The sequence below is a fragment of the Trametes versicolor genome (assembly GCF_000271585.1).
Source record: "Trametes versicolor FP-101664 SS1 unplaced genomic scaffold TRAVEscaffold_14, whole genome shotgun sequence".
In the NCBI taxonomy this organism is placed as follows: Eukaryota; Fungi; Basidiomycota; class Agaricomycetes; order Polyporales; family Polyporaceae; genus Trametes; species Trametes versicolor.
In genome coordinates, this window is record NW_007360334.1 from 830,045 (window position 1) to 852,763 (window position 22,719).

Here is a 22,719-nt window from a genome sequence, read left to right on the forward strand (position 1 = left end):
AGCTGGTCAGTGTGCTTCGATGAGTGCAGCAGCGGCGGTCTTATATGACGCGGCGCCATGGACAGGAGCTGTCAGCCGCGGCCGCGCGAGCGAGCTGAACCTTGGGCCGAAAGAAGCAGGCGTTGTCGTCTCCGGAATGCGAGGGCGGCTACAGTCCGGGGAATGCACACCCGATTTCGACTCGGAGGTAGAGCCCATTGATAGTCTGTCGGACAGCCCCAGCTACATGAAAGAAGCCGCGCGTGCCCTAAGCGAGCAGTGCCTCCGAAGGGCCGAAGGCACACTGGTGCCGCTCCTGAGCCGCTAGTCTCCTCCAGGGCGCGCCCGGTGCGATCAATCCGTCAGGCGAGCGCACACACATCGATAGGTCACGGGCTGCGCGTCTGCGCCTGCGGGCGGGCTCAATTGACGGTGCCGACAATTCCCAAGAATGCGCCGCCAGAGCTGCCAACGCTTGGTGGTCCGTGATAGATGTATTCCCATCCATGCGGCGTACGCCTGGGCGTTGCGGACTGGGTCCGCTGAGTGGCGAGGGTTCACGCCAAGGGCGAGAGCGTCTCACGCCGGGCGTAGGATCTGCATTGCCGTATACGGCAGGAGCTGTAGAAGGTATATAACCAATCCAGCTTCGTCTTGACGGAACTCGCGTGAGGCAATTGTTCGTCACACTGGGGCCAAGAACTGCTGTCAACGGAATGACTTCGAGAACCTAGAGGCTAAGCATACACCTCACCTCCGCGGTGCCCAAGGTTATCCACCTCGCCGACGTCACTTCTGCGTACGCCCTACACGAGGAGAGCAGTCCTATTCTTCGGCAGGACAGCAGTGATATGTCTTCCGTCTCCACCAGGTGCGTGCATCGTATTGAATGCGACGTGTGATACCACCGAAATGGCACACAGGGGGGCGTACTCGGCTCGGTACACGCTTACCCCAACTCTGGCTTCCATTGCAAGGCAGACCGTTTGGGTGACCGGGTGACGGTTGCTCATCTCCTGGGCTCTCCGCAGCTGTCCCAGTCATGCTGCAGCCCAACTTATGATTCGCCTCGGGGGACACCCAGATAGCAGCAAGAGGCAAGTCAGAGACACCCTTCTCGGGAGATGACGCCAAGTCGCCGCGACTGCACCCGCCGAATGTGCAGCGCCGCCATAACGAGCGAGCGACGTATCGTATGGACGCGCCTGGTCCGCGATCGGTTCTGGGCTGCCCGGCCGCGGCACTCTCGCGTCGAGGCAGGACGCCCCCGTAAGCCCCCGCTGACCGGCGCGTCGTGCGAGCAGAAGGCCCTTGTACTGCTCCATTCGAAGACACGGCTCGCCCGTGTGCGCGCCTCCGCAGGGCTTCGCGCGTTCTTCTGGCGCCTGCCCGGTGCCTGTACGCGTGCGCGCCGGGGCTTCCTCACCGATTTAGCGGCGAATCGGCGATAGGCATCCTCGTCGCAGCGGACGCCCCGCAGCCCGCGCTGCGCAGTAGCGGCGTGCCCCCACAAACAGGCTCGAAGCCCTGCAGGTTGGCGATCGGGCGGCGACCGGTGGCGGAGGCGCGAGGTCGAATCACAAGTGTACGGCGGTCAGTGATCGCATGGAGCTCGTGCACAATATACCCTCTCGAAAGGGAGAACGCCGCACCCATACGGGCTGGTGTGCTGCGGATACGTAGAGGAGCGTCAGTATATTCCGGCCAATCACACTCCGAAGTGGATCACCCACCTACATTTCCTGTACTGTCGACGATGCGTGAAGAGCTCGAGCTCGGCCGCACTCTGGTAGACATGGATGCCTTGAGGATGTCACGGTGTCGAAGCGTTTCATGGGCGTCCGCGCACGAGCTACTCCACTGTGCTGATTCCCGGAACCGGCTGAGCCCGACCCCAGAAAGCATTGCTCGGTCGTCTACTGAGTACCGCTATCATTGATCAGTCCGGTCGGAAGAACCACGTCGGTGTGTTCCTTTTAAATTGCGACTCCAGCGAGGATAGGTCACCGAGCGCGAATCAGCAGGGCGGGCCCGCCGCCACAGAATGCGGCGCACAGCGAGAGGGTGGTCCCGCCGCCACACATCGCGCCGCACAGACAGCCGACGTGCGTCGGGGGTGGGATTTGACGGGCCCTGTAGATGACTGCATGTTGCGTGACGTGCCCAGCTCACCGCACGCCCGCCTTTGCCGCTTCTCCCGCGAAGTTTCGGACGTTGTCCCTTACCCGGCTCCGCTCAACAAGGACAGAAGCGAAGGCGGCTCGGCGCTCCGTCGAAACACGCTGCTTCGGTCTAGAGTCGCATTCAGCAGCGCAATAGACGATATGGGAGTACATCGCAATGCTTACTGTGATATCCTGTCAATCATGGGCAGCGCTCGCGACCATGCCTATGTCGTCCTTGGACATGCAGCACCAGCCGGAAGGATACATTATGTGTGCTCGCCGCTAAACGCCGCGTTGAGGCACACTTGCATGCTCGTGGTGTTCTGGCCGGGCGTGGTCCGGTGTCGGCTGACAGGTAGGAAGCACTGTAGTGTCAGTTATGCTAATCAAATACCGGCCGCCCCAAAAACCTGAATCTTGGTATAGAGATGATGTCAACCGAGTGACGCTCAATGGCGGCACCGTACACGGATGTTTCGGAAGAGGATAGTGAGGATCACACCGTGAAATATAATTACAAGCTCTTATTGCGGGCCGTTGTGCTTCGCTTGATTTATCTTATACGACCTCTGCCATAATCTTTCCACTGAACGAAGGCTCAGCTATCCGCACATCCCACGGATGATTTGGGAGAGCACTCACCTGTTGCTGTTCGCTTCCATCTCGCGGTGAGCGGCCTGTATCTCCGTCCAGGGATAAATCTTCCGAGCGAAGATAGACTCAGGCGAATGACAAAAAGGGGCGTCCGCAGATAACGTACCTTGTGAATGTAGGTACGAATGCGGCCGTCGCCTGAGCTACCGGTGATATGATCGAATGCCTCGCGCTTGAACCTGAGAAGGGCGACATGTCAGCGCCGACGCAGGTCGGACGGAAGGCGACGAACCTGGCGATGAGCTCAGCCTGGTAGTCTTCCGAGCGGGCGCGCAGTGTAGATCCCTGAATGCGCAGGCGCTTGTACAGAATGGGGACCAGGTTGAAATTGGGCACCTCGGCACCTATGTCGTGTCGGAGATATCCGTCATTTATTGTGGGACGACAGGCAAACTGAAGGCGTACCACTCATGAGGGCAAGCATCGTCATCCGTCCGTCGTACGCCAAGGAGTCAATGTTCTTCTGCCAGTGCGATTGGCCGACAAAGTCGATGATGACGTCGACGCCCTTCCCGCCCGTCGTCTTCTTTACCTCTTCGGCGAAATCCTGTGTCTTGTAGTTGACGGCGTGAGTGGCGCCGTTCGGAGCCGACAGAAGCATATCAAGCTTCTCCTTGGTAGACGCGGTTGCGGTGACCGTGTTGCTGGGTTACGGTGAGCTGCGAGAAGATTGCACAGACGCAGTGGCCACCTACGCGCCGTAGAAACGCGCCAATTGAATGGCGGCAATGCCTACACCTGAGGCGCCGGCATGCACGAGGACGTCGTCGCCTTTCTTGACCTCGGCCAGGACAACAAGCGCTTGGAATGCTACAAATTAAATCAGCCATGAAATTCCATGCATGCGCCAAGGAACAAGTTGAGACACAGATGTTCCAGGTGCGTTAACTCGTGTTTAAGTTATGGATAGAGGTAGGCTGATACCGCGAATTGGTATTCGATGTTGTAGAGAGGAGCGTTCTACCGCACCCGATGCACGGATAGAAGCAGTGCAATCACCTGTAAGGAACACTTCGGGAATGCTCGCAGCCTCAACCCATGATAGATGAGCAGGCTTCTTGATGAGATTCCTGTGAGGTGCGACGATGTATTCGGCATATGCGCCCTTGTGGGTTGATGTGAGACGACGCGACTAGGGAAAGGGTTTAGGAAGATACATACCCCAGAGGCAAGTCCGAGGACTTCATCACCCTCCTTCCATTCGCTCACACCCTCACCGGTCTGGACAACGTGTCCGGAGAACTCGACCCCCAAGGTGCTGGGCGCACCGGGTGGCAAAGGGTATCTCCCCTCGCGTTGCATGATGTCCATGCGGTTCAGGCCAAAAGCCTGGACCTGCGTACACATTCAGTACCTCTTCGTGATGAATAGTGCTGATATTGACGGTATATATGCACCTTTACGAGGACCTTGCCAGGCCCTGGAGAGGGTTTCTCGATTTCCCCGATATAGAGGCTATCAACAGGGCCCTTTCCATCCTTAACGAGAACTGCTCGCATTTCGTCTCCCATGTAGTTGGTGGTGGTACGGAAGAGAGGAGGAGGAGTTTGTAGTTCCCATGCTTTGCAATCGTCGGAGGCAGCGAGTGCGAGCAGCAGAGTAAGCGAAATGTGCTACAATCGATGACGACATCTGACTTGAACCAACCAATCAGGTTTAGGCGCTTGTTGGCATAAGTCGGAACTCTTTGGTTCATCTCAGCCAAGTCAAGTTCGTCTGTCGGACGCACACCTTTACTCTTTACCTCGACTTTAACGTTTTAACTCGTACATTGACTGACACCTGCCTCGTTCAAACGTCCTTAACATATAACGGCGCACAAGTGCACAGCGTCAAAAACCTATCGCTGGCTAGGTACGCCATATGAGCGGGCCGCGGAGGTCAGCTGTTTTAGATAGATCTCATCTTTTGTACTAAAACACTGACGCTGCGGCCACGTTTATGTAGCAAGCAGTCCAAAATGCAAGACATGATGCGAACATCCCAACAGCGACTTTGCCATGATGAAACGATGCCATCGAAACGCATGATACAACTCGATTGAGGGCCTCCAGACATTCCTACTCCGATGGCGGGTCTCTGTCAATCGTCGAGCTCGCGTACCACTCAGCAAGCTCCAAATGCATACGGAGCTCGCACGATGCCTGGCATTACGCGCGGCAGACTGACTCATCATGTCATTCCAATGATGAGGACCGGACAAGCTGCCAGGTGAGTGGCTGCGTGGCTTTCAGCGTTTTCAGTCCCTTACGTTGATCTGCGTTGACAATACCTCGGGCTGATGACTGAATACCCTGTAGACGCACAACTCAACGCTTCGCAAAATCTTCCTATTGCCAACTCGAGTTACTGCCCTCCTGAACGCTCGTCTTGCGCTGCCTCGTGTGCCCCGCGGCCGTTAGGCCCGTAAAGAGCGCTCACGATGATGTCGCTCCTCCGGCGCGTTCGCAGTGGCGCGGACAGCGTCTTTGGAAGAGGAGAATCCCGGACCTCCACCTGCGGCGCATCGGCAAGAGCTTCTTCTAAACGCGCACCCGGATATCCCCACGACCATTCCCGCGGCAGGCGGGGCAGGCGGGTTGAGGCGCCCCTTCCTGAGCTCGCCCATACGTCCATCCTATAATGAATGTCCCCACATGCTGAGCACAGCGTTCAGCGGCATACCGCCACAAAATCCGATCAGATGGCAAGCTACTTGCCCCTTAGATCTGAGTAACCACTGCCTCACGTCCCTGGCTGCATACCCTGTGGGCGCTGAAGTCTTCTGTAGATTGGCGCTCATGATTTTCGGGCGGCGCGAAGCCCGGACAAGAAGCCAAGGAGGGGCAAGGGGCGAAACCCGAAGCACAGGCCCAGGAGAGAGGCACCGCCTCGCTCATCGCAGTCCGAGCCGCGCGACGCACTTCTGTGTCTCCGGGAGTCCGCGCTGGCCTCCGGGCATTGTTCGCACTTCGCTGCATCACCGGCGCCAGCCCAGAACTTCCCTTGACGTTGATTGCGCGGATACCTGTGCGCGACAGGCCTGCGCCCGGCGAGATGCGCTGGGGGCGTGCCGGATATAAAGCTCCCCCATGTTCGCGCCGTCTGGACAACCCAGCCGCAGCGACATTCCCTCCTGCTCATCCGAGCAACCCACCCACCCCCTCGGGCAGCCCTCCCTTTTAGAGTCGAGCCGACCATCCTATCCTTCTCCCCCTCACTCTAATTCGGCTCTCTACCATCGCACCACCTAATTCGGAGGCATCCCGCGTATTGCATTCCATCCCGTCTAATACACCTCGAACCATGTCGCCCGCTGCATCCACCCCCGCGTCGTACTCTTCGCCCGCGCCGAAGCCAAAGCCGTCCTCGCAGAACGTCATCCGTTCGAGCGCCGGTGTCGTCGCACCCGTGTTCTTCTAGAATGCGCCCCGCCATAGGTGGCGATGCACGCCGTCGTACCACACCATCTCAGGCCCGAGATCCTGCGCCCTGTCGCTGGGGTCCGCGACTCCGAGCCAACTGTCACCCACCTTTCTATCCCTATCCTACCCACGCGCCGCGGCACCGCTGCGGTAATATCGGTCCTCGCGGAGCCCACCAATCCTACCCGCCTCCCGAGACATCGCTCGCCGTAGGCTGACGGGCGCGGGTGGTACCCATTCCCATTCAGGAGACCAAAGGGGCCGCTGACGCGGGACGCACACCTGGCTCGAATCATCCCCTACCATATTCATCTTATAGTCGAACACCGCTATCAGCGTATTTATGACGCTCCAGAGGAGTCTTTCCCTTCGGCTTAGTACTGTACTTACAGCAGTGTACCGACCGCAGTCGTTATTGTAGCACCTGTATTGCCCGCATCGTACATAGTGTAGTCGCACATGTATTCACATAATCATCCACGTTAATCTTGAACGAGCAAACCATATGTGAGTTCGTGAACGCAAACGCGCTCGTGTCGGCCGTATCACTGCTCACCGGGGAACCTTCGAACGCCATCGACCGTGCCACGCCTCTCCGTGTTTCAAGCGAGAACGAACGCGCCCATACAGCCCCCACCATGTGCAACGCACGCCACAGCCTAAACTCTAATGCTGCACATACCCAGGACACTGCGGCCAGTGGCGCCGCGCGCGCGCAGAGTGCCCACGCCAGCCTCCCTCTGGCGCCGCGTCCAGCGCCCCCTCGTATCCGGGCACGTCGTAGAAACCGACGTCGAGCTCCCCAACGAGCTCCCCGAGCGCACGCGCGTTCTGCTCGAGCGCGATGCTGCAGTCGATGCCCAGCCGGGCGAGTGGCCGTCCTTGCCGTTTGCGGGACTCGAGGATCGTGCGAGCGTCGGTGAGCGCGTCGAAGGGGTAGTCGATGAGGTACAGCGTAGTGAGCCCCGGGCACGTTAGCTGCAGGCCGTCCTGGAAGACTTGCGCGAGGAGGGGGAGGTTATGTCCCTCGAGAATCGTCCCGGCGTGGTACATGAGTGGCACGGGCAAGTGCGGTGAATAGAATATGTGATTGAGCGTCGCCAGTCGGGGAAGGCTATTGAGGAGTGGTGCGTCGACGATGTTTTGATCGTAGAAGATGGTCAGTTCCCGGACATTTGCGTATATCGGGGATGTGCCGAACGCGCTGGTCAGGACCTCTCTGAGCTTGAGAGTGGGTTGGCGATAGAAAGTGAGGGTGAGGCCTTGGGTTGCGGAAGGGTCACATACGGTGATGTCTAGCACCATCTCGCGGTTCGCCTGTGCAAGCTTCCAATCGCCACCAAAGGATAGTCGCGTTGGTTGACTGCAGTCCATCCGGCCTTCGAGGACTGCGATACAGCCAGCGACGTCATGCGCCGTGATAGCAACGAGCTTGACCAGACAAAAGGGGGGACAGGTTATAGCACGGAGCAGGGGGGATGGATCTGCAAACACATAAATTATGATCCGACGCAGCTTAGGCAGAGAGACGTTACGTCCCGGAGGGGCAGTGGGCCTATCCATGGGTATGATAAGATGGACGTGCTCCAGCATCGGCGCGCATTCCAAGAGCGACAGTAGAGAGGAGTAGGTATCAGGATGACGGAAGTCGAGATAGAGTTCTCTGAGATTGGGGAGCCGGTCTTGGGGTATACATGGCAGATGATGCAACATCAGCCTGAGTATCTGCAGATGTGGGGCGAAGCCAGAGAACAGGGTACGGAGAGATAATGAGAGCGTCTCTGTCGGTGGCCAGTCAAACAGGGTGCCCACATGCATGGTAACCTCCTCGACTCGGACACAGTGAGCCAGCTTGGAGAAGGAAAGTAAAACGTCCCGGGTCTCCTCCCGGTTTAACCACGAACTGTTCGCGTCGCAGATCCAGACAGCTCGGATACGGCTCGCGCGCATGATCAACGAGCACAGGAAGTAGGTCCTTGACTCCACGTCTTGCATCGCTGTAGACGCGAAGCGGGATGCCTTGCGCACGGGGTAGTTGTACAGATGAGGGGCATCCCGGCTCCGTGGCGAGGGAAGCTATGCCGGACCAAAGGTTGCTGATCGAGAGGACGATGTCTCGCCATAATCGACATACCGCCATGAGTTGAATTTGCAGGGCCCACGCGGAGTGAAACAGTGTGGCCTTTTCAGAAGGGCAAAACTCCCCATGCACCAGTAGCCAGAGAGAGGACATGCCGAAGATGGCAGAGAGTATTTCGGGGGGGAGACGGTTGACTGGCGCAGTGGTGTTCATACACACTTCAGTGGTAGGAGGCTCTTCGACGACTTCTGTGACACATTTGGGTGTAGTAGGTAGCTATAAGAACACCACGATCAGGATCGGAGATGACAACGTCGCCATGCGTAATACCGGTTCCATACATTTGATGTTATGCTGGGAGGACACAGCGCGACGATACAGATTATCACACAAGCTCGTGTATAACATAGTAGATTAGCATACCTAAGTGTGCTTTCCCTGGCTAGCGTGACACTTAGAACTCGGCGACTGTCTGCGATGTCGTCGATGTTGGGATCGACACACGTATTCAGAGCTCATTTGAAGCCCGGTTGTAGCTAGGCCTGCCTTGAGGCCTGTGTAGTATATGTGATAGTACACCGAGTTCAAACAGCAGTGATCAAGCAGTGATCTGCAGTGATGTTAGAGATGTGGTCATCGGAGTGCGCAGCTAGGTGGCGGTGGTGGACGTGGACGAGCAAACCCTTTCCTCTTTGGATGATCGGTCGTGCTACCCTTATTTCGGTAAGTTAGAACTACTTATCAAGTACTGCGGTAAGTTACTCAACAAGTCGAAATCTCGAGCGAGCCCACATCCAGAGAAGAAAATGGGGACACTCGCGGTATTAGTAGCAGTGTATCACAGCGTTGTCAGAGTTACAACATTCGAGTTCACGCGCGCGTTCACCCTCTAGATTACCTCCCAAGGCGCCCCAAGCCTCGACTCGGAGGACGCTCGTCTATCAACAATGTGTGCGCGGCGCGAACGGGAACTTCATATTCCCCTCGTCGTCGTAGATCCCATATCCTGGCTCCATTTCGTCTGTATAGATGTGCGCGAACCAGCCGATGCCGGCCCCGACGACGTCCCGGAGGAACTCGCAGTTCTCCTCCAGCAGCGCATAATACCCCTAGCGCAAGAAGAGAATCAGCATGTACTCTAAACACGACCGGTGCCGTCCGGCTAGCCGTAAGGGAGAGGGCGCGCCACGGTTCTAAAGAGGTTCGAAGCTCACCTGCTCGTTGGGTACGTCTGCAACTGCATCAGGGCTGTTGGGTTCCACGCCTGACCAGATTATAGAGGGCCAGCCGTTCTGTGAAAAGGCAGATGATGAGCGGACGGTGTAATCACTAGAGGATACAGACGCAACGAACCTCATCGAAGTACATCTTCTTCCCGTTCCCATGCTCAATAAACCAATTCAGGTCCTGCAACACAAGCGGCCATGCCTTGTCCGCTATACCCTTCGTCAAACCCCGCTCGCAGACGCATCAAAGTAGCCGCAAGCACTCACAAGTCGTCGCCTCCGTCGAGAAGAACGGCAGCATGTGTATGTTGATCGAGTCGATCACGTCGAGCACGTCCTGCCCGCCGCCGCGCTCCTGGTAGCCCGTCGCGAGCTCGCTGACGGTGACGGGGATGTGCAGGCTGGAAAGGTTCGCCTGCGCGAGCACGACCTGCTCCGCGAGCGTGTCGTGCGCGATCGCGTTGTCGAACAGCGGCTCCGAGCCGAACTGCAGCACACGCGTCACGAACTTCGCCTTCGGGTTCGCGTGCAGCAGGGCGAGGATGGCGTCGCGGCGCGGGACCCAGACCAGGTCTCCGTTGAATCCGAACTGGCGGAGGTGTCGGGCGGTAAGGGTGTCTGGAAAGAGGTTGGAGCAGAGGGGGTGCTCACCCAGATGAGGGCATGTACGCCGAGGGCTGAAGGAGCGCAACGTGGTCAGCGAAGACGTCGATGTAGTACATTTATAGACGTACCATTGTCCCAGGCGGCAGACACGACGTCGTTGCTGCATCCCAATAACCATACCGCTCCACCAAACACATCGCAAGAATCGAACACTCACTAGTAGCCCTCGTTGTCGCAGAAACCGTACAGCCGGATGTAGCGCGAATTGAACTTTTGCCGGATATCGCGGAAGTCCGCGTTCAGCTGCTCGAGGCTCTGGCCTAAATCACGGCCGACGCGGAGCGGTCAGAATACCGCTATAGATAGCGGGGAGAAAAGGATGCTCACAGTCGGTGATCTCATAGCTGAACCCGAGGAACGCGTACTCGGTTGCGGGGTCGCACCACCACTCCGTGTTGTCCGGTGGGAGCACGTCGGGCATTACGAACCCCAGCGAGGGGAAGCACAGCGGTGCGGGGAGGGCGGGAGACTTGGTCAACACGGTCGAATTCGTGGCCACATTGTTGGGCGGCGCGGCGTCGTCGAGCGGAACGGAGAGAGCGGTCGAGAGTCTCGCGAGGACGAGGAAGAGAAGAGAGAGACGGGCCATTCTCGAGCGTCGCGAGAATTAACCTATCCGCCCGCAGAAGCGGTATAAATAAAGCATTTTTGAGTGGACATGGTCCGGGGTTTGTCGGAATATCTCTGGCAGTTTGGCCAAGGGCAGCAGATGCCGCGACTGTGACCTGTGGTGCGGGCCGCGGGAGCATAACACGCAAGCGTTCGGGCCTGATGTGGAGTCTGCGCCTCGCAGGGACCCCATATGCGGCGAGCCTAGACAAGGTGACGGTGCCTAACAGTGCCTGTGCTGGTCAGCAAGAGCGCAGTTTCGTGCAGTAAGCAAAAGGTTGCACAACTCAGAGCTTATGCAGGGGTATCGATACAGACACACCACGCCTAGTATCAGACTCAGTAAGGACAACGAGTGTAGAGTGCTATTGCCGACGTACTAAACATAGAGGCTCTGGCCTCCGTTCAATCGCGCTGGAGACTGGAGACGACACCGAACAGCGGACAAGCAGCCGCATGGGCCGTCGCGGATCCCTGCCCTGGCATAAGATTTGTCAGTCGGCTGGCCTAGAGTGGAGGAGTCAATCACGCGGTAAACATCCGAGCACACCGGAGGATTGAGGCTTACCGGAGAAACCTTGTTTTTGTGCTCGCTTCCATGTGAAATGGACGGTAGATGTGACCGTCTATTCTGAAATAAGTATAAACGGTGAGCGATCAGTGAGAATAATGCGCAGTAGGATTTTGGTGCACTGTAAAAGAGCTCATATTAATATCTCATACAACAGTCTGTGTGCCGGTACCGGTGCACTTCGAAATCAACCAGTAATCGATACCGTGGAGCGTGCGCCAGTTAACTCATCCTAGAACTCTGGCCAGCGAGGCCACTGGTAGCGCGCCCGCGCCGAATGGCTGCGCCAGCCCCCCCTCGGCACTGCACCCGCCCACCTCTCGTACCCCGGCCTGTCGCAATATTCAACATCAAGATCGTCCACGAACTCCCGAAGGGCGTCGGCTTCATCCTCGAACACAGAGCTGCAGTCGATACCGAACCGGGGGAGTGGGTGTCCGGCCTCTTGTCGGAACTGGAGGATCTTGCGGGCGTCCTCGAGCTCTCCGTGACGAACGCGGCCTACGATGTACAGAGCACGCAAGGAGGGGCAAGCGAACGCGCCGTCTGGGCCGGCCTGCGCGAGGATCGGGATTCGAGGCGCATCCGGGCGCGCTGTGCCCCGCCTACGAGCCGGGACGTCACCGAAGATGTGATTGATCGCGGTCAGTGAGCGAAGGCTGTTGAGAAGGGTGTGGTCGACCGGTACCATGCCCCGCCCGGCAGAGACGGAGAGCTCCTCGACGTTCGCGTACAACGGGCGGCTGCGAAAGGCCGGGACGAATACATCCGCGAAGTCCTGGCGCTCGAGAGCACCGCCGTCTATTCCGATGATCCCAAGTTGGAGGCCCATATTTGCGGCGGCATTTCAGAGCGTGACATATAACATGTGGCAGAGAGATAAGAGGCCTGGATTCTGCTCCTTGCTCAACAACAACCGCGTCAGTTGCCCGGCATCCAGTTGTCTCTCGAGCGCTTCGAGGCAGGGGGCTACATCCGTCAGCGCCAGTCTCTCCAGGCGAATGAGACAATCGGGCGACAAGACGAGGCGGTGAAGGAGACACGCCGTGGCCCCTCGGTGCTTCGGCGAGGGGATATTCGATGACCGCAGAAAGATAGACATGCTCTAGCAGCGGTGATCCCCGCAAAATCGCTAGTAGATCGGCCACCTTTGCGGGGGATTCTATGGTGAGGTAAAGCTCTCTGAGGTTAGGGAACAGATCCGTCGGTGGAAACCTCATAGTGTCCAGGGAAAGTAGGCGTAACCGAGGAGCAGGACCCGAGAAGATCGACGCGGTCGGAATTGTAGGTGAGGCGTAAGGCCAGGTGTACCCGGCAAGTAGGACCAACTCTTCAATACAAAGAGCAGTCCCGGGCAAAAGCTCAAGGACGGAGTTCATCTTGGTTATTGCCCCGTAGGCACCGATAGCCCGGACGTGAAGGTTGCGTATACGGCAGGCGTGATTCGAGAGTACGGGCAACAGGGACTTGACGCGACCTTCGCTGTAAACGTTGATAGCGGTCGTCCGGACACGCGTGAACTGTGTTGACAAAGACGGTCCTTTTTGAGGTCGAAGAATTATGTCAGACCACAGGGATGGGGAGGAGTGTGCAACTCTTCTCCATAGGTGACACACTCGCATGATTTGCGTGCGCAAGAGTCGGGGAGACTGATACCACCGTGACCCCACAGGGTAGCGAGGGATGGCCGGGCAAACTGGTACGAGGGAAGCCATACTGATAATGTCCGACAGTATTTCTGCTGGGAGGCGGTTGATAGGCGCGATAAAGTTCATGTGGGACCGTGCCACCAAGGTCGCTTCAACGAGTAGACGTTCCAATGAGCGTAGCTGGGCGGCGCCATTAAACCATGATACTTCGACCTGAGTTCACGTAGATACATACATTGGAAATGCTTCGCAGGCTGGAAATAAATCGCATTGGTTATATGAGGGACATTGTCGTCCTGATACACCTGGCACGTACCTCGGTCTGCTAGATCTTATGTTGGTGAGAAGACTTTTGATGCAGTCCACGGCCTTGTTGATTTCATTTTGCAGGATATCTTCAGCATCCATAGCTAGCACAACGAGTTTTTCCAACGAGGCTGGAGGAGTCGAAGAATCGGTGGCGAGATGGGAGTAGGAGGAAGAGGACGCAGCAGACGCGTCGACGCGACGCGACGCGTGCATCACAGCGTGACAGACGCGCATGAGAGTCTAGCCGGGCACACGAGCGCTAACTGCCGTGCGGCGTCGTCCTGAACCACCACCTCCTCTCCTTTCTCGTTGCCCCGTCCTCTGCCACCATCGTCCATCGCCAGCATGTTCCTCCTGTCGATGTCGACGCTCGCCGGCGCAATGGTCATCATCACCCTCGCAGCGTACCTCATCCCTGATCCGCCCCATCCACTCGCGGAGGACCGTTGCGGCTTCGCCTTCTGCGAGGTGTGCATGAAGGAGGCCCCTTACACTTGCTCGGCGTGCCGGACCACTCGATACTGCTCGTGAGTACGCTACGAAGCGTGCTCGTGCTTCTGTCCGCTAACGCACCGGGTACAGGCCTCGGTGCCAGGGCGCGGACTGGCGCGTGCACCGGCAGTCGTGCAAGATCCACCAGAAGCTGAACGAAATGAACACCCGAATCGCCCTGACCCCGCCCAAGCGGCCGCCGCTCGGTCAGTGCACCGGCTGCAACACCAAGGTCGGCGGCGAGGGGCGCCGTCTCGCTCTGTGCAAAGACTGTGGCTACCAGGCGTGCGGCTCGTGCGAGCCCCACTACTCCAGAGGTACGTGCCTTCCGCTGTATCCGCGAGGCCCAGGGCCGTTCTCCTACCGCCCCTAGGGGTGCTCGGGCCAGGCCTTGATTCCCCGACTGCGTCGAGTGGCGCGGTTAGACCCCTAGTCGGACCCAAGCCGACCTCCATGCAACATGATGGGATGGGCTGGGGTCTGACCACGGTCTGACCGGCTCGAGCACGTCTCTGCCGCTCACTGCGCGGATCTTGGCTTGTGCGGACGTCACTGGCCTCGCGGATGCCGGCACCCGCCCCGTCCCGTGCCTCTGTCAGATACGAGATGGCATCGGGCACCGAACAGAGGCACAGACGCTGATGCGCTTCGACAGGGACGTGCTACTGCCCAAACTCGAACTTTGGCAAGAAGTACTGCCAGATGGAGCCGCGCTGGTACCACACAAACGGCCGCGGACGGGAATACGCGGGCGACCGCCACCCCGAGACGCAGGGCCAGCCGTACCCGGGCGACATGTACGAGCGCGACCGACGCGCGTGCGACAATTGCGGGCTCCTTACGAGGGTCTTCAAGAAGGAATACCGCGACCCGTGGGTGTGGCACTGAGCGCTGTGCGCCCGTCGTCTGCCCCCCTCGTGCTCTCGTCGCTTCCATCTGCTTTCCATCGCTATGCATCCCACCTGTGTATCACCAGCATCTGGATTATCGCCTGCTGTATCTAGTCTACGAGCGTTCACGCCCCTCCATGCCTCTCACGACGCCGTACCTACACACGTCTCGCGTTCTCACTCACTGACACTTTACATATGCTTCATCATCATCGATCCATCATCATCCTCATCAGCTACAAACACTCATTGGCACACGAACACGCATCTGACCTCTGTATATACCCAGCGCAATGCGATTGTACCAGTAGATCGTGCTCCGTACGTGTACACAAGCAAGGTGCACCCAAGACACAAGAAGACCATCGACGCCGCCAACGGGCCTACAGAGAGCTCAGAGCTTTCTCTTGCCGACCACCGCGTCCTTCGCGCTCTTCGCGGCAGGCTTCGCGCCCAGCACCTTCTCCTTCTTAGTGCCCGCACCCGACGCGCTCCTCTTCTGCTTCATCTCCTCCGCGCTCAGCGACGGCGTGATCGCCGCCGCCGCGCCGTCGACCGCAGCCTTCTGCTTACGCTTCAGCTTCTTCGCAGGCGTGTCCTCCACCGGCGCGGCAGGCTCCTGGGCCGCGGACACAGGCGTCGCCTCAGCGTCCGCCGCGCCGTCCTTCCCCTTGCGCTTGCGCCCCTTCTTCCCGCTCGGGGTATCCGCCTCGCCCGGGGTCACAGGCTCCTCCACCGCGAGCTTCGCGATCGCCGTCGTCACCGGGGTCTGAGTCTCCTCCCCAGCGGCCTTCGTGCGCTTCTTGCGCTTCCCGCTCGCGGGCGTCTCCGCCACCAGCCCGTCCGCGGGCGTGTTTGGGGGGACGGCGGGCCGCGCGGCCGCTGCAGGCGTCGCGGCGGCGTCGAAGAAGTCGACTGCGGACGCGCGGCGTTTCTTCTTGGGAATGGAGGGGGTGGCGGGCGCGGGCGCCGCGACTTCGGGCTCGGACGGCTTCGCGGGGGACGCGGCGTCGGCAGACTCGGTGGCGGCAGCGCGCGCCTTCTTGCGCTTCTCCTTTTTCGCGGGCTGCGAGGGCTCTGCGTCGGCTTCGGCGGGCTTGGCGGGCGATGATGACGCGGGCGCGGGCGCGGGCGACGATGCGGCGGCGGGCTCGGCTTCGCCCTTGGTCTTTTTGCGTCTGCGCTTCTTCTCGCCCTCAGCAGCTGCGTCCGCGTCCGCGTCCGCTGCATGCGCCTTCTCCTCGCTCGCTGCCTTTGCGGGCGTCGACGCCGCCTCTGGAACGCTCGCGGGGTCTGCGTTGGACTTGCGCCGCTTCTTCTTCGCAGGCTCGGACGCGGGTGCGCTCGCGGGGGCAGCAGGGGCAGACTCTGCCGCCTTCGCCTTGGATTTTGTGGGAGCAGCTGTCGCTGCAGCAGCCTTCGCCTTTTTCTTCGGCTCGTCCTTCTCCACCTCTTCCGCCGTCCGCTTCTTGCCCTTACCCTTCGCGTCAACGGTAGGCTTTTCGACCACCATCTCGTCGTCCTCCGCGCTCGCCTCCGCATCGTCCATCTCCGCGTCCTCGTCCTCGCTCGCACCCGCAACGAGGCCCTCCCAGCGGCCGCCGGCTTCTGCAGTAAGGTCGCACTGCCAGACGGGGAGCGCGGCGGACGAGTTCGTCTTGATGAGGAAGCTCTGGACGTTGTCCCAGCCGCCCTTGATGTGCTTCACGACGTCGGGGAGCGCGGTCTGCAGGTTCGCGAGGACCTGCGCGGGCTTTTGCGAGACCGTACCGATTCTGATGGACGTACAAGTGCCCTGGTTTTGGTGGAAGTACGTCGAGGAAATGGCACGCTCGAGCTCGGCCTTGAGGTCCTTGCGCGTGACGCAGACCGGGATGGGTTGCCTGTAACTCATTAAAAGCGGTTTAGGGAGCAGGAACACACGTATACGCACTTTTTCGCTTGGAAAAACTTGCTTCCGAGCAGTTTGGGAAGTAGAGGCACGACGCGCTCGTCCGCGAGGAAGAGCCCGTGCTCATGCAGAAGCATGCGCCGCGCCTCAAACGGCTTCCACTTGCCCTTGAGGTGCTTGATGTCGACGACGCGGGAGATGAACTTGATGTCGTGCTGGGCAATGAGGTCTTTGTACTCGCGCTGCGGGTCCTTTGTTATGAGGCACACGGACGAGGTGCGGGGGTCGACAATGGGGTGCTTCAAGTTTCTGTCCTCGAGTGTCAGTGTAGCTCATACATGAGATAGTGGAGAGCATACATCCGCGCGGGTTTTATCTTCTTTTCGGCCTGCATGAGCTTGGTGTTGACCACGAGCCAGACGTTCTGCTCCTTGCCGGACAGGAGCTGGCTCTCGGCCTTCTCCTCTTCGAATTTGGCGGCATGGGCGAGGAGCGCATCTACGGCGCGCTTGCACTGTTGCACAGAGACATGCTCGTCGACGAGAGACATGGCGAGGAGGTTGAGAGGGACGGTGGAGGGGAGAGAGAGGAGACGCTCGTCTCAGCGAGCTCGAAATTTCCGGGACGGCCACGTGGAATCTTCCGTTTCCGATGTTCTCGGATTCGCGGGCTCCTGCTAGCGCTGGCGAGGAAAATGGGTGGCGAGCTCGACGTCCGACGGCGACCTTTGCATGTGCGCACCACTGCTGGAAACACTCAGGCCGTTGCTCGACATCCGCGAACACGATGATCTCTCCCAGCTCGATCGATACTCAAGACAGAGAACCTGCCATGCACGGCACACAGAGCTGCGAGCTCAAAGAAGTGCATACTGAGTCCCGCCACGCCCTCTACCGCGCTCTGACTGCGTGCTCCTCCTCACAGCTCTGTTTTCGACACCGATTTTAGGCTGGTGCTGGCTAGACGGTGGGCTGGTCTCAGGCTCGTGAGCGCGGCTTCTACCCGCAGATTTTGTCAAGTACGGCTGTGCTTCCTCGCGCGGAGACACTGCACACGGAGACGATACACGACGAGGTGTTCGTCCTCAGTCTTCAGTTGTAGAAGCATCCGTTCGCGGGCTATCGTGAGGTGCGTTTGATCTCTGAGGCCTTCAGCCGCGACGACTCATTCTAGTCTCGTTCCATCACAAGCATCGTCCCTTACGAATGACCAGCCATCCGCAGGCGGTGAGGGTCGGTCGGAGTACACTCCGCCTTCGTGGGCACTGAGCAGCCACTGAGGAAGGTCCTGAGCAACGCCTCGCCGCGCACAATCGCGCGCCCTCCGCCGCACTCCGCCCCCTCGATTCTCCTCACCCCAAACCGCCCTTTGAGGCCTGCGTATGGCGCATATAGCGTGTAAGTGTCGTATCGCTGTCCACATGAAACAACCCCAGTTCGCACGTACGCCATCGTCCGCGTTCCGGACGGGCCATAGTATCACCGTTGGCCAGCTCATCGTGTCGTCTGTTACGTGGGTCCCCTGGAATCTTCACGCGAAGTCGGTGAAACCTCTCCCGCTCGCTCATTCACTCGAGCACCTGAGTGGCGTGCAGCTTCTTCACGCGCGCACCCTGTCGTCGGATTGCATTCAACGTCTGAGCGGATATGCTGAGCGTGTATCCCTTCGCCACATCTGCCAGCAGAGGCGTAACCCTGCATGGCAATCGGGCGCCCCGCGCACTACGTGGTGTCCTGTGGCGGTTCTAGACTAGCGGTACGTTGGCGTTTCTTGTACTCGAGACACGCTGAGAGCTCTATTAGCGCGTAGGATACCCGCGTCATCAAGCGGCATAGAGGAAATACTTTCTTCAGGGGCAGATGAGCATCTGGCAGGAGGCCGTGCACCCCCTCGATCCTCGTTGGACCTGACGGTTTCAGTATTGCTACCGTCTCCCTCGCTGCGGGCGCCATCCTTTTGGCCAGTCAGCGGGTCCTCCATACCAAGCTCGTGTACGAAACTGCTGTGATTGGAGTAGTGGTTTGCATCGAGCTGTAAGTGCGTATGATTAGCGCTTCGTATTCATAACTCATCCACCTGATAGTTCTACGTTTTGGACGATAACATGGGCCCGCACGGTGTACCACCCTCATGGATGACCTCTACACGTTGTACATACCCTACCAGAGCGTGTATGGCGGGCATGGCACGTCGCACGGACGTGTCCTGGCGATTAATAGGTACGACGCGCACGCCACACTGTCAATTGTAGCCCGTCTGGCCTCGAGGCAGGTCCTCCGTACGTGCTTCCCCGCGTGTGTCACATTCTGGACATCGTCCTTGAGCCCCGCTAACGGCGACATTGCCTCGTTGCCGACGGCGCGTAATGCCAGGCTCGCCAACATCCCTATGTGCTCATCCGGACCCACCTTCGAACGCACTTCCGTACATCCCGCTCACACGGCCGCCTCGAGGTGGAACGCGAACAGACGGTGGCGTGTTCCATCGGTTTACAGAAGCGCTACTTTGTGAACGAGCAGGCACGCGACGCCACGCAATGTGCCTCCACAAGGTGCCCTCCCTCAACTCGCATTCACGATGGCAAGGCAAGTACCACTTTGACACAGAGACGTTTCCTATGTTGATATTGGGCACTAGGTTATTCCACCACGCGCTCCGTGTGGCGTTCCGTGAGACAGAAGAAGCCTGCTAGGTAGAGAGCCAATGGGGCTATTGAGAGCACAATCCGATCTTCGACAACGCGAGGCTCTTTACACTGGGAGGTGAGGTGCTGTGTTATCGCCCTGCCGCTTTGTGGTGTTACACGTGCAAGCTCAATCCATTCCAACAGATATAGTACATGCATGTGAAAACCGCCGACGCGCATTCTGTGGGTCTCTGACGAAGTACGCGTAAAGGTGGCCATGCTCGGGCAACCCTCTAGTCCGAATAGTACGTTTGCAAACCATTCCTCAAACATTATGCTATTTGCTGATTAATATTGTGGCAAGCCCCGATCTACCACCCTGGAGTGTAGGCATTCCAGCAGCGTCTGCCGCGTTGATCAGCGTGGCAGGAGGAAGGCCGAGCTGCAGGTGGATTGAACCGTAAACTGACATCTTATATGGAATCGAAGTACACGAGGCGAGCTTTCGAGCGCTGTCTCTCACTCGCCCTATATAGGCCCGCACGAGCCACAGCTCTCCCTTCAGCTCAGCCCTTGTCGCTTGCTCCACATATTCCAGGCCTCTACGGCTGCTTCCCTATGTCTGAGCCCCACCATGCGGACCCGCTTCCGCCCGGCTCACCAACTCGGTTACCTTCCGCGAGCGGCGCCGAGCTGTCTGCAGCAGAGAATTCCATTGGAGCAGCTGATAATGCCGCTGTGAGTGCCTTGCCGATCGCACTCTCTGTCAACATCTGATTATTTCACTCTCATAGATTCTGAAAGCAGATACTATCGAAGTGCGTCGGCTGTATATTGCGGTGTTGCCTTCCGTCCAACCGCCATCTAGGACGTAAATGAGAAATGGAAAGAACTGTATCCGGATGATCAACAGACGCAAACATGGAAGGAGGTGGCGAAGACGGTTGAAACATATAGTGACAAGAAGATCAAGCGTATGATCAAAGAAATCGACACATACCTGGTTTTCGTACGTTGCGTGCCCCACCTGAGTCTGTGATCACGTACTCAAGAGAAAGAAAAAAATCCTAGGCTGGCCTATTCTCTGCCATCCTCACGGCATTCAATGTGCCAGCGTACACCCTACTAAACCCACCCGATCCCTCAATCGCCTTACTGCAACAGATATCGAGCAAGTTGGACAGCTTCTCTATCAACCAATCCTTCATCAACTCCACCCAACCATCGAACATCAACAGCCCAAACGCGGACACCGAGCCTGCTACCCTGCGCTGGGCCGTGTGGCTGAATGTATTATGGTTCTCCGGACTCGTCCTCAGTCTCACTGCGGCATCGATGGGGCTCATGTCCAAACAGTGGCTGAACGAATACAGCAGCGGCGTCTCCGAGACCTCGCGCCATGCTGCTCGCGTGCGCCAGTATCGCCTCAATAACCTTCAGGCGTGGCACGTAGAAGAGCTCGTCAACACCATTCCCGTCCTCCTGCAGCTCTCCCTGATCTGCTTCCTCACTGGGCTCCTCATCTTCCTCTGGAACCTTCACAACACTGTTGCCGCTATCGTATCGACACTTGTGGGATTTCTTGCCATTTTCACCACCGTTGTCACGTTTCTCCCTCTTTGGGACCATCAATGCGCCTACCTCTCTCCCCTGGTCCGCGCGATTTACAAATTGCAGCCCAAGCGACTCATGTACCTAACGTGTTCTGCTCTAGCAAATTTCTGTTGCGGCATGGCCGGCGAAGAGTCCTCCCCCTCGCCTCCCTCGCCTCCCTCGCCTCCCTCGCCTCCCTCGCCTCCCTCGCCTCCCTCGCCCTCCTCCTTGCTAATGTCACGCTTCCGGTCACACTTCAAAAAGCCCAAGCCTAAACAAACATGGCAGGGACAAGAACGGGTGCACATCTACAGCAACAGAGGCCAGTTGGACGTGGAGACCCTTGGCGAAGTATACAGAATCACCCTACATCCTCACGCCCTCTATAACGTAACCCTGTGTCTGATGGGTTCCGACTCTGACGATACTATCCGCTGCTTCCGTCTGCTGTACAAGTACGCCAAAACGCACCTCGGCCCCCTTACCGCGACGGACAGCCACCCTGTCCCCCCTACCGCGATGGAAAATCACCTCGGGATTTTGGGTCAACAGCAGATGTTGTGGCTCCGCGTCGTCCTCTGTGTATCTCTGACCCACAAGGCACCTATGGCGTCGCAGAGTCAACCTCACCCCCAATTCCCGTTAACAAACGAGGAAGCGACTGCCTTGCGTGTCTACTTCTGCTCCGGAACGTGGTCGTCCAGTATGCAGGTGGCCGACGGCGTGTGGGCTGCATCTGCACTCGATACACTAGCCGACTATTTCGAAAGCGAGGGGACCGATTTGACGGAGAGGGTCATTGGCTCACTGGATAGACTCCGAACGGTAAGGGCGAAGTTGATTGAAAGTGCGATTTCCCGCAAGCACGAACCGCTGATAACCGTCCTGCAGCGAGGTGAGTGTGCTCCCTCCTTGGAGATTTGCGTGTATTGACTTCTTTACTTCGTAAGTCATCGCCGGTGTATATCGTCGCATTCGCCTCAAGCAGCAGCGCCTTACGGCGACACCCTCGGACGACGCCACTGGGGCCCCCGACACGAGTCATCTGCAAAGCTTCTGGCAAGAATTCTTGGAGTACGCGAGCCGTGCGTTGACATTGTACATCGATGCTCACCACAAGAAGTCCGCCCGCGCATACACGCGGGATGTTATATCCCAGCTCACTCACGCTCTACTCGAGCTTTTCAATCAAGACCAGGTAACGGAGATAACCATCGATTCGATGTATCTCCGCGATATCATGCGAGAGCTTCGCAACCTGGACGACACTCGTGTGGAAGAATGCATCCCAGATGAACTCGTCCCGGAGATCTTGGACCTGACGGAGACACCCACAACGGCCGCGAACTACTACTACGGCCGCTGGGCGGACGAGATTCAACACTCTGCACGCACGCTCAAAGCGAACATTGCTCGCGTCAAATGCAATCCCGGTGCGACGTCAGTACTCAGACATCACCTCGAATCAGATGCGAGGCTCCTATACTGATGATTTTCGTGTTACCTTAGAGCCCCTCTATACAGCTATGCAAGTACTAATCTCTTTACCGAAACCAGTTGCGATTTGGGCATACCGTCAAGTTTTCCAGTGCCGGGGGTATCTCACACTGCCGACGTCTTCTGAGGACCCGAAGGCGAGGGCCACTTACACGTGTTACCTGAAAAGTGTGGACTACTTCCTGGAGTGCGCAAATCATGTGGAGTCGACATCATCAGGATCCTCTCCTAAGGATCTAGAGACCGCCCGCGAGAACACGCAAGACGTTCTCACCAAGCTGACTGACACACTGCAGGAGCTGTTTGTGGAGGACCGGATGCAGAGAGCCGTCGCTTCAACATACCTTGACGACGTCATGCGGAAGCTTCGCAACCTTGACGACACTCGTGTGGTGGAATGCATTTCAGATGAACTCGT

General features: G+C 58.2%; 7 protein-coding genes across 7 annotated transcripts; 3 read left to right on the top strand and 4 right to left on the bottom strand.

Annotated features, from left to right (window-relative positions):
* Positions 1–2,676: 2,676 nt before the first annotated feature.
* Positions 2,677–4,302, bottom strand: TRAVEDRAFT_156169 (quinone oxidoreductase). Its single transcript, XM_008046720.1, has 9 exons — positions 4,196–4,302; positions 3,960–4,133; positions 3,798–3,903; positions 3,494–3,608; positions 3,204–3,442; positions 3,031–3,142; positions 2,905–2,977; positions 2,787–2,845; positions 2,677–2,730 (listed from the first exon to the last, which is right to left on the bottom strand). The coding sequence occupies exons 1-9, from the start codon at positions 4,295–4,297 to the stop codon at positions 2,703–2,705; spliced, it is 1,008 nt and encodes a 335-aa protein (XP_008044911.1). The 5' UTR covers positions 4,298–4,302; the 3' UTR covers positions 2,677–2,702.
* Positions 4,303–5,900: 1,598 nt separating this feature from the next.
* On the top strand, positions 5,901–6,701 carry TRAVEDRAFT_32113 (uncharacterized protein). Its single transcript, XM_008046486.1, has one exon. It carries the CDS (start codon positions 6,224–6,226, stop codon positions 6,413–6,415), a length of 192 nt encoding a protein of 63 aa, XP_008044677.1. The 5' UTR covers positions 5,901–6,223; the 3' UTR covers positions 6,416–6,701.
* Positions 6,702–9,187: 2,486 nt separating this feature from the next.
* TRAVEDRAFT_75371 (uncharacterized protein) lies at positions 9,188–10,782 on the bottom strand. Its single transcript, XM_008046721.1, has 8 exons — positions 10,502–10,782; positions 10,332–10,434; positions 10,243–10,274; positions 10,160–10,185; positions 9,776–10,097; positions 9,636–9,718; positions 9,497–9,574; positions 9,188–9,391 (listed from the first exon to the last, which is right to left on the bottom strand). The coding sequence occupies exons 1-8, from the start codon at positions 10,761–10,763 to the stop codon at positions 9,224–9,226; spliced, it is 1,074 nt and encodes a 357-aa protein (XP_008044912.1). The 5' UTR covers positions 10,764–10,782; the 3' UTR covers positions 9,188–9,223.
* Positions 10,783–11,586: 804 nt separating this feature from the next.
* Positions 11,587–12,186, bottom strand: TRAVEDRAFT_53814 (uncharacterized protein; the record flags this gene model as incomplete). Its single annotated transcript, XM_008046722.1, has 1 exon — positions 11,587–12,186. The coding sequence occupies one exon, from the start codon at positions 12,184–12,186 to the stop codon at positions 11,587–11,589; it is 600 nt and encodes a 199-aa protein (XP_008044913.1).
* A 1,507-nt stretch (positions 12,187–13,693) lies between these two features.
* TRAVEDRAFT_136077 (uncharacterized protein) lies at positions 13,694–14,692 on the top strand (the record flags this gene model as incomplete). Its single annotated transcript, XM_008046723.1, has 3 exons — positions 13,694–13,839; positions 13,895–14,121; positions 14,460–14,692. 3 exons carry the CDS (start codon positions 13,694–13,696, stop codon positions 14,690–14,692), a joined length of 606 nt encoding a protein of 201 aa, XP_008044914.1.
* Positions 14,693–15,001: 309 nt separating this feature from the next.
* TRAVEDRAFT_75373 (ribosomal protein L1) lies at positions 15,002–17,135 on the bottom strand (the record flags this gene model as incomplete). The annotated part of the gene is made up of 3 exons (XM_008046724.1): positions 15,002–16,577; positions 16,628–16,894; positions 16,945–17,135. 3 exons carry the CDS (start codon positions 17,133–17,135, stop codon positions 15,089–15,091), a joined length of 1,947 nt encoding a protein of 648 aa, XP_008044915.1. The 3' UTR covers positions 15,002–15,088.
* Positions 17,136–20,282: 3,147 nt separating this feature from the next.
* On the top strand, positions 20,283–20,831 carry TRAVEDRAFT_88266 (uncharacterized protein; the record flags this gene model as incomplete). The annotated part of the gene is made up of 1 exon (XM_008046725.1): positions 20,283–20,831. A coding segment is annotated over one exon (549 nt), but the record flags the coding sequence as incomplete, so codon positions are not given.
* Between the last annotated feature and the right edge of the window lie 1,888 nt (positions 20,832–22,719).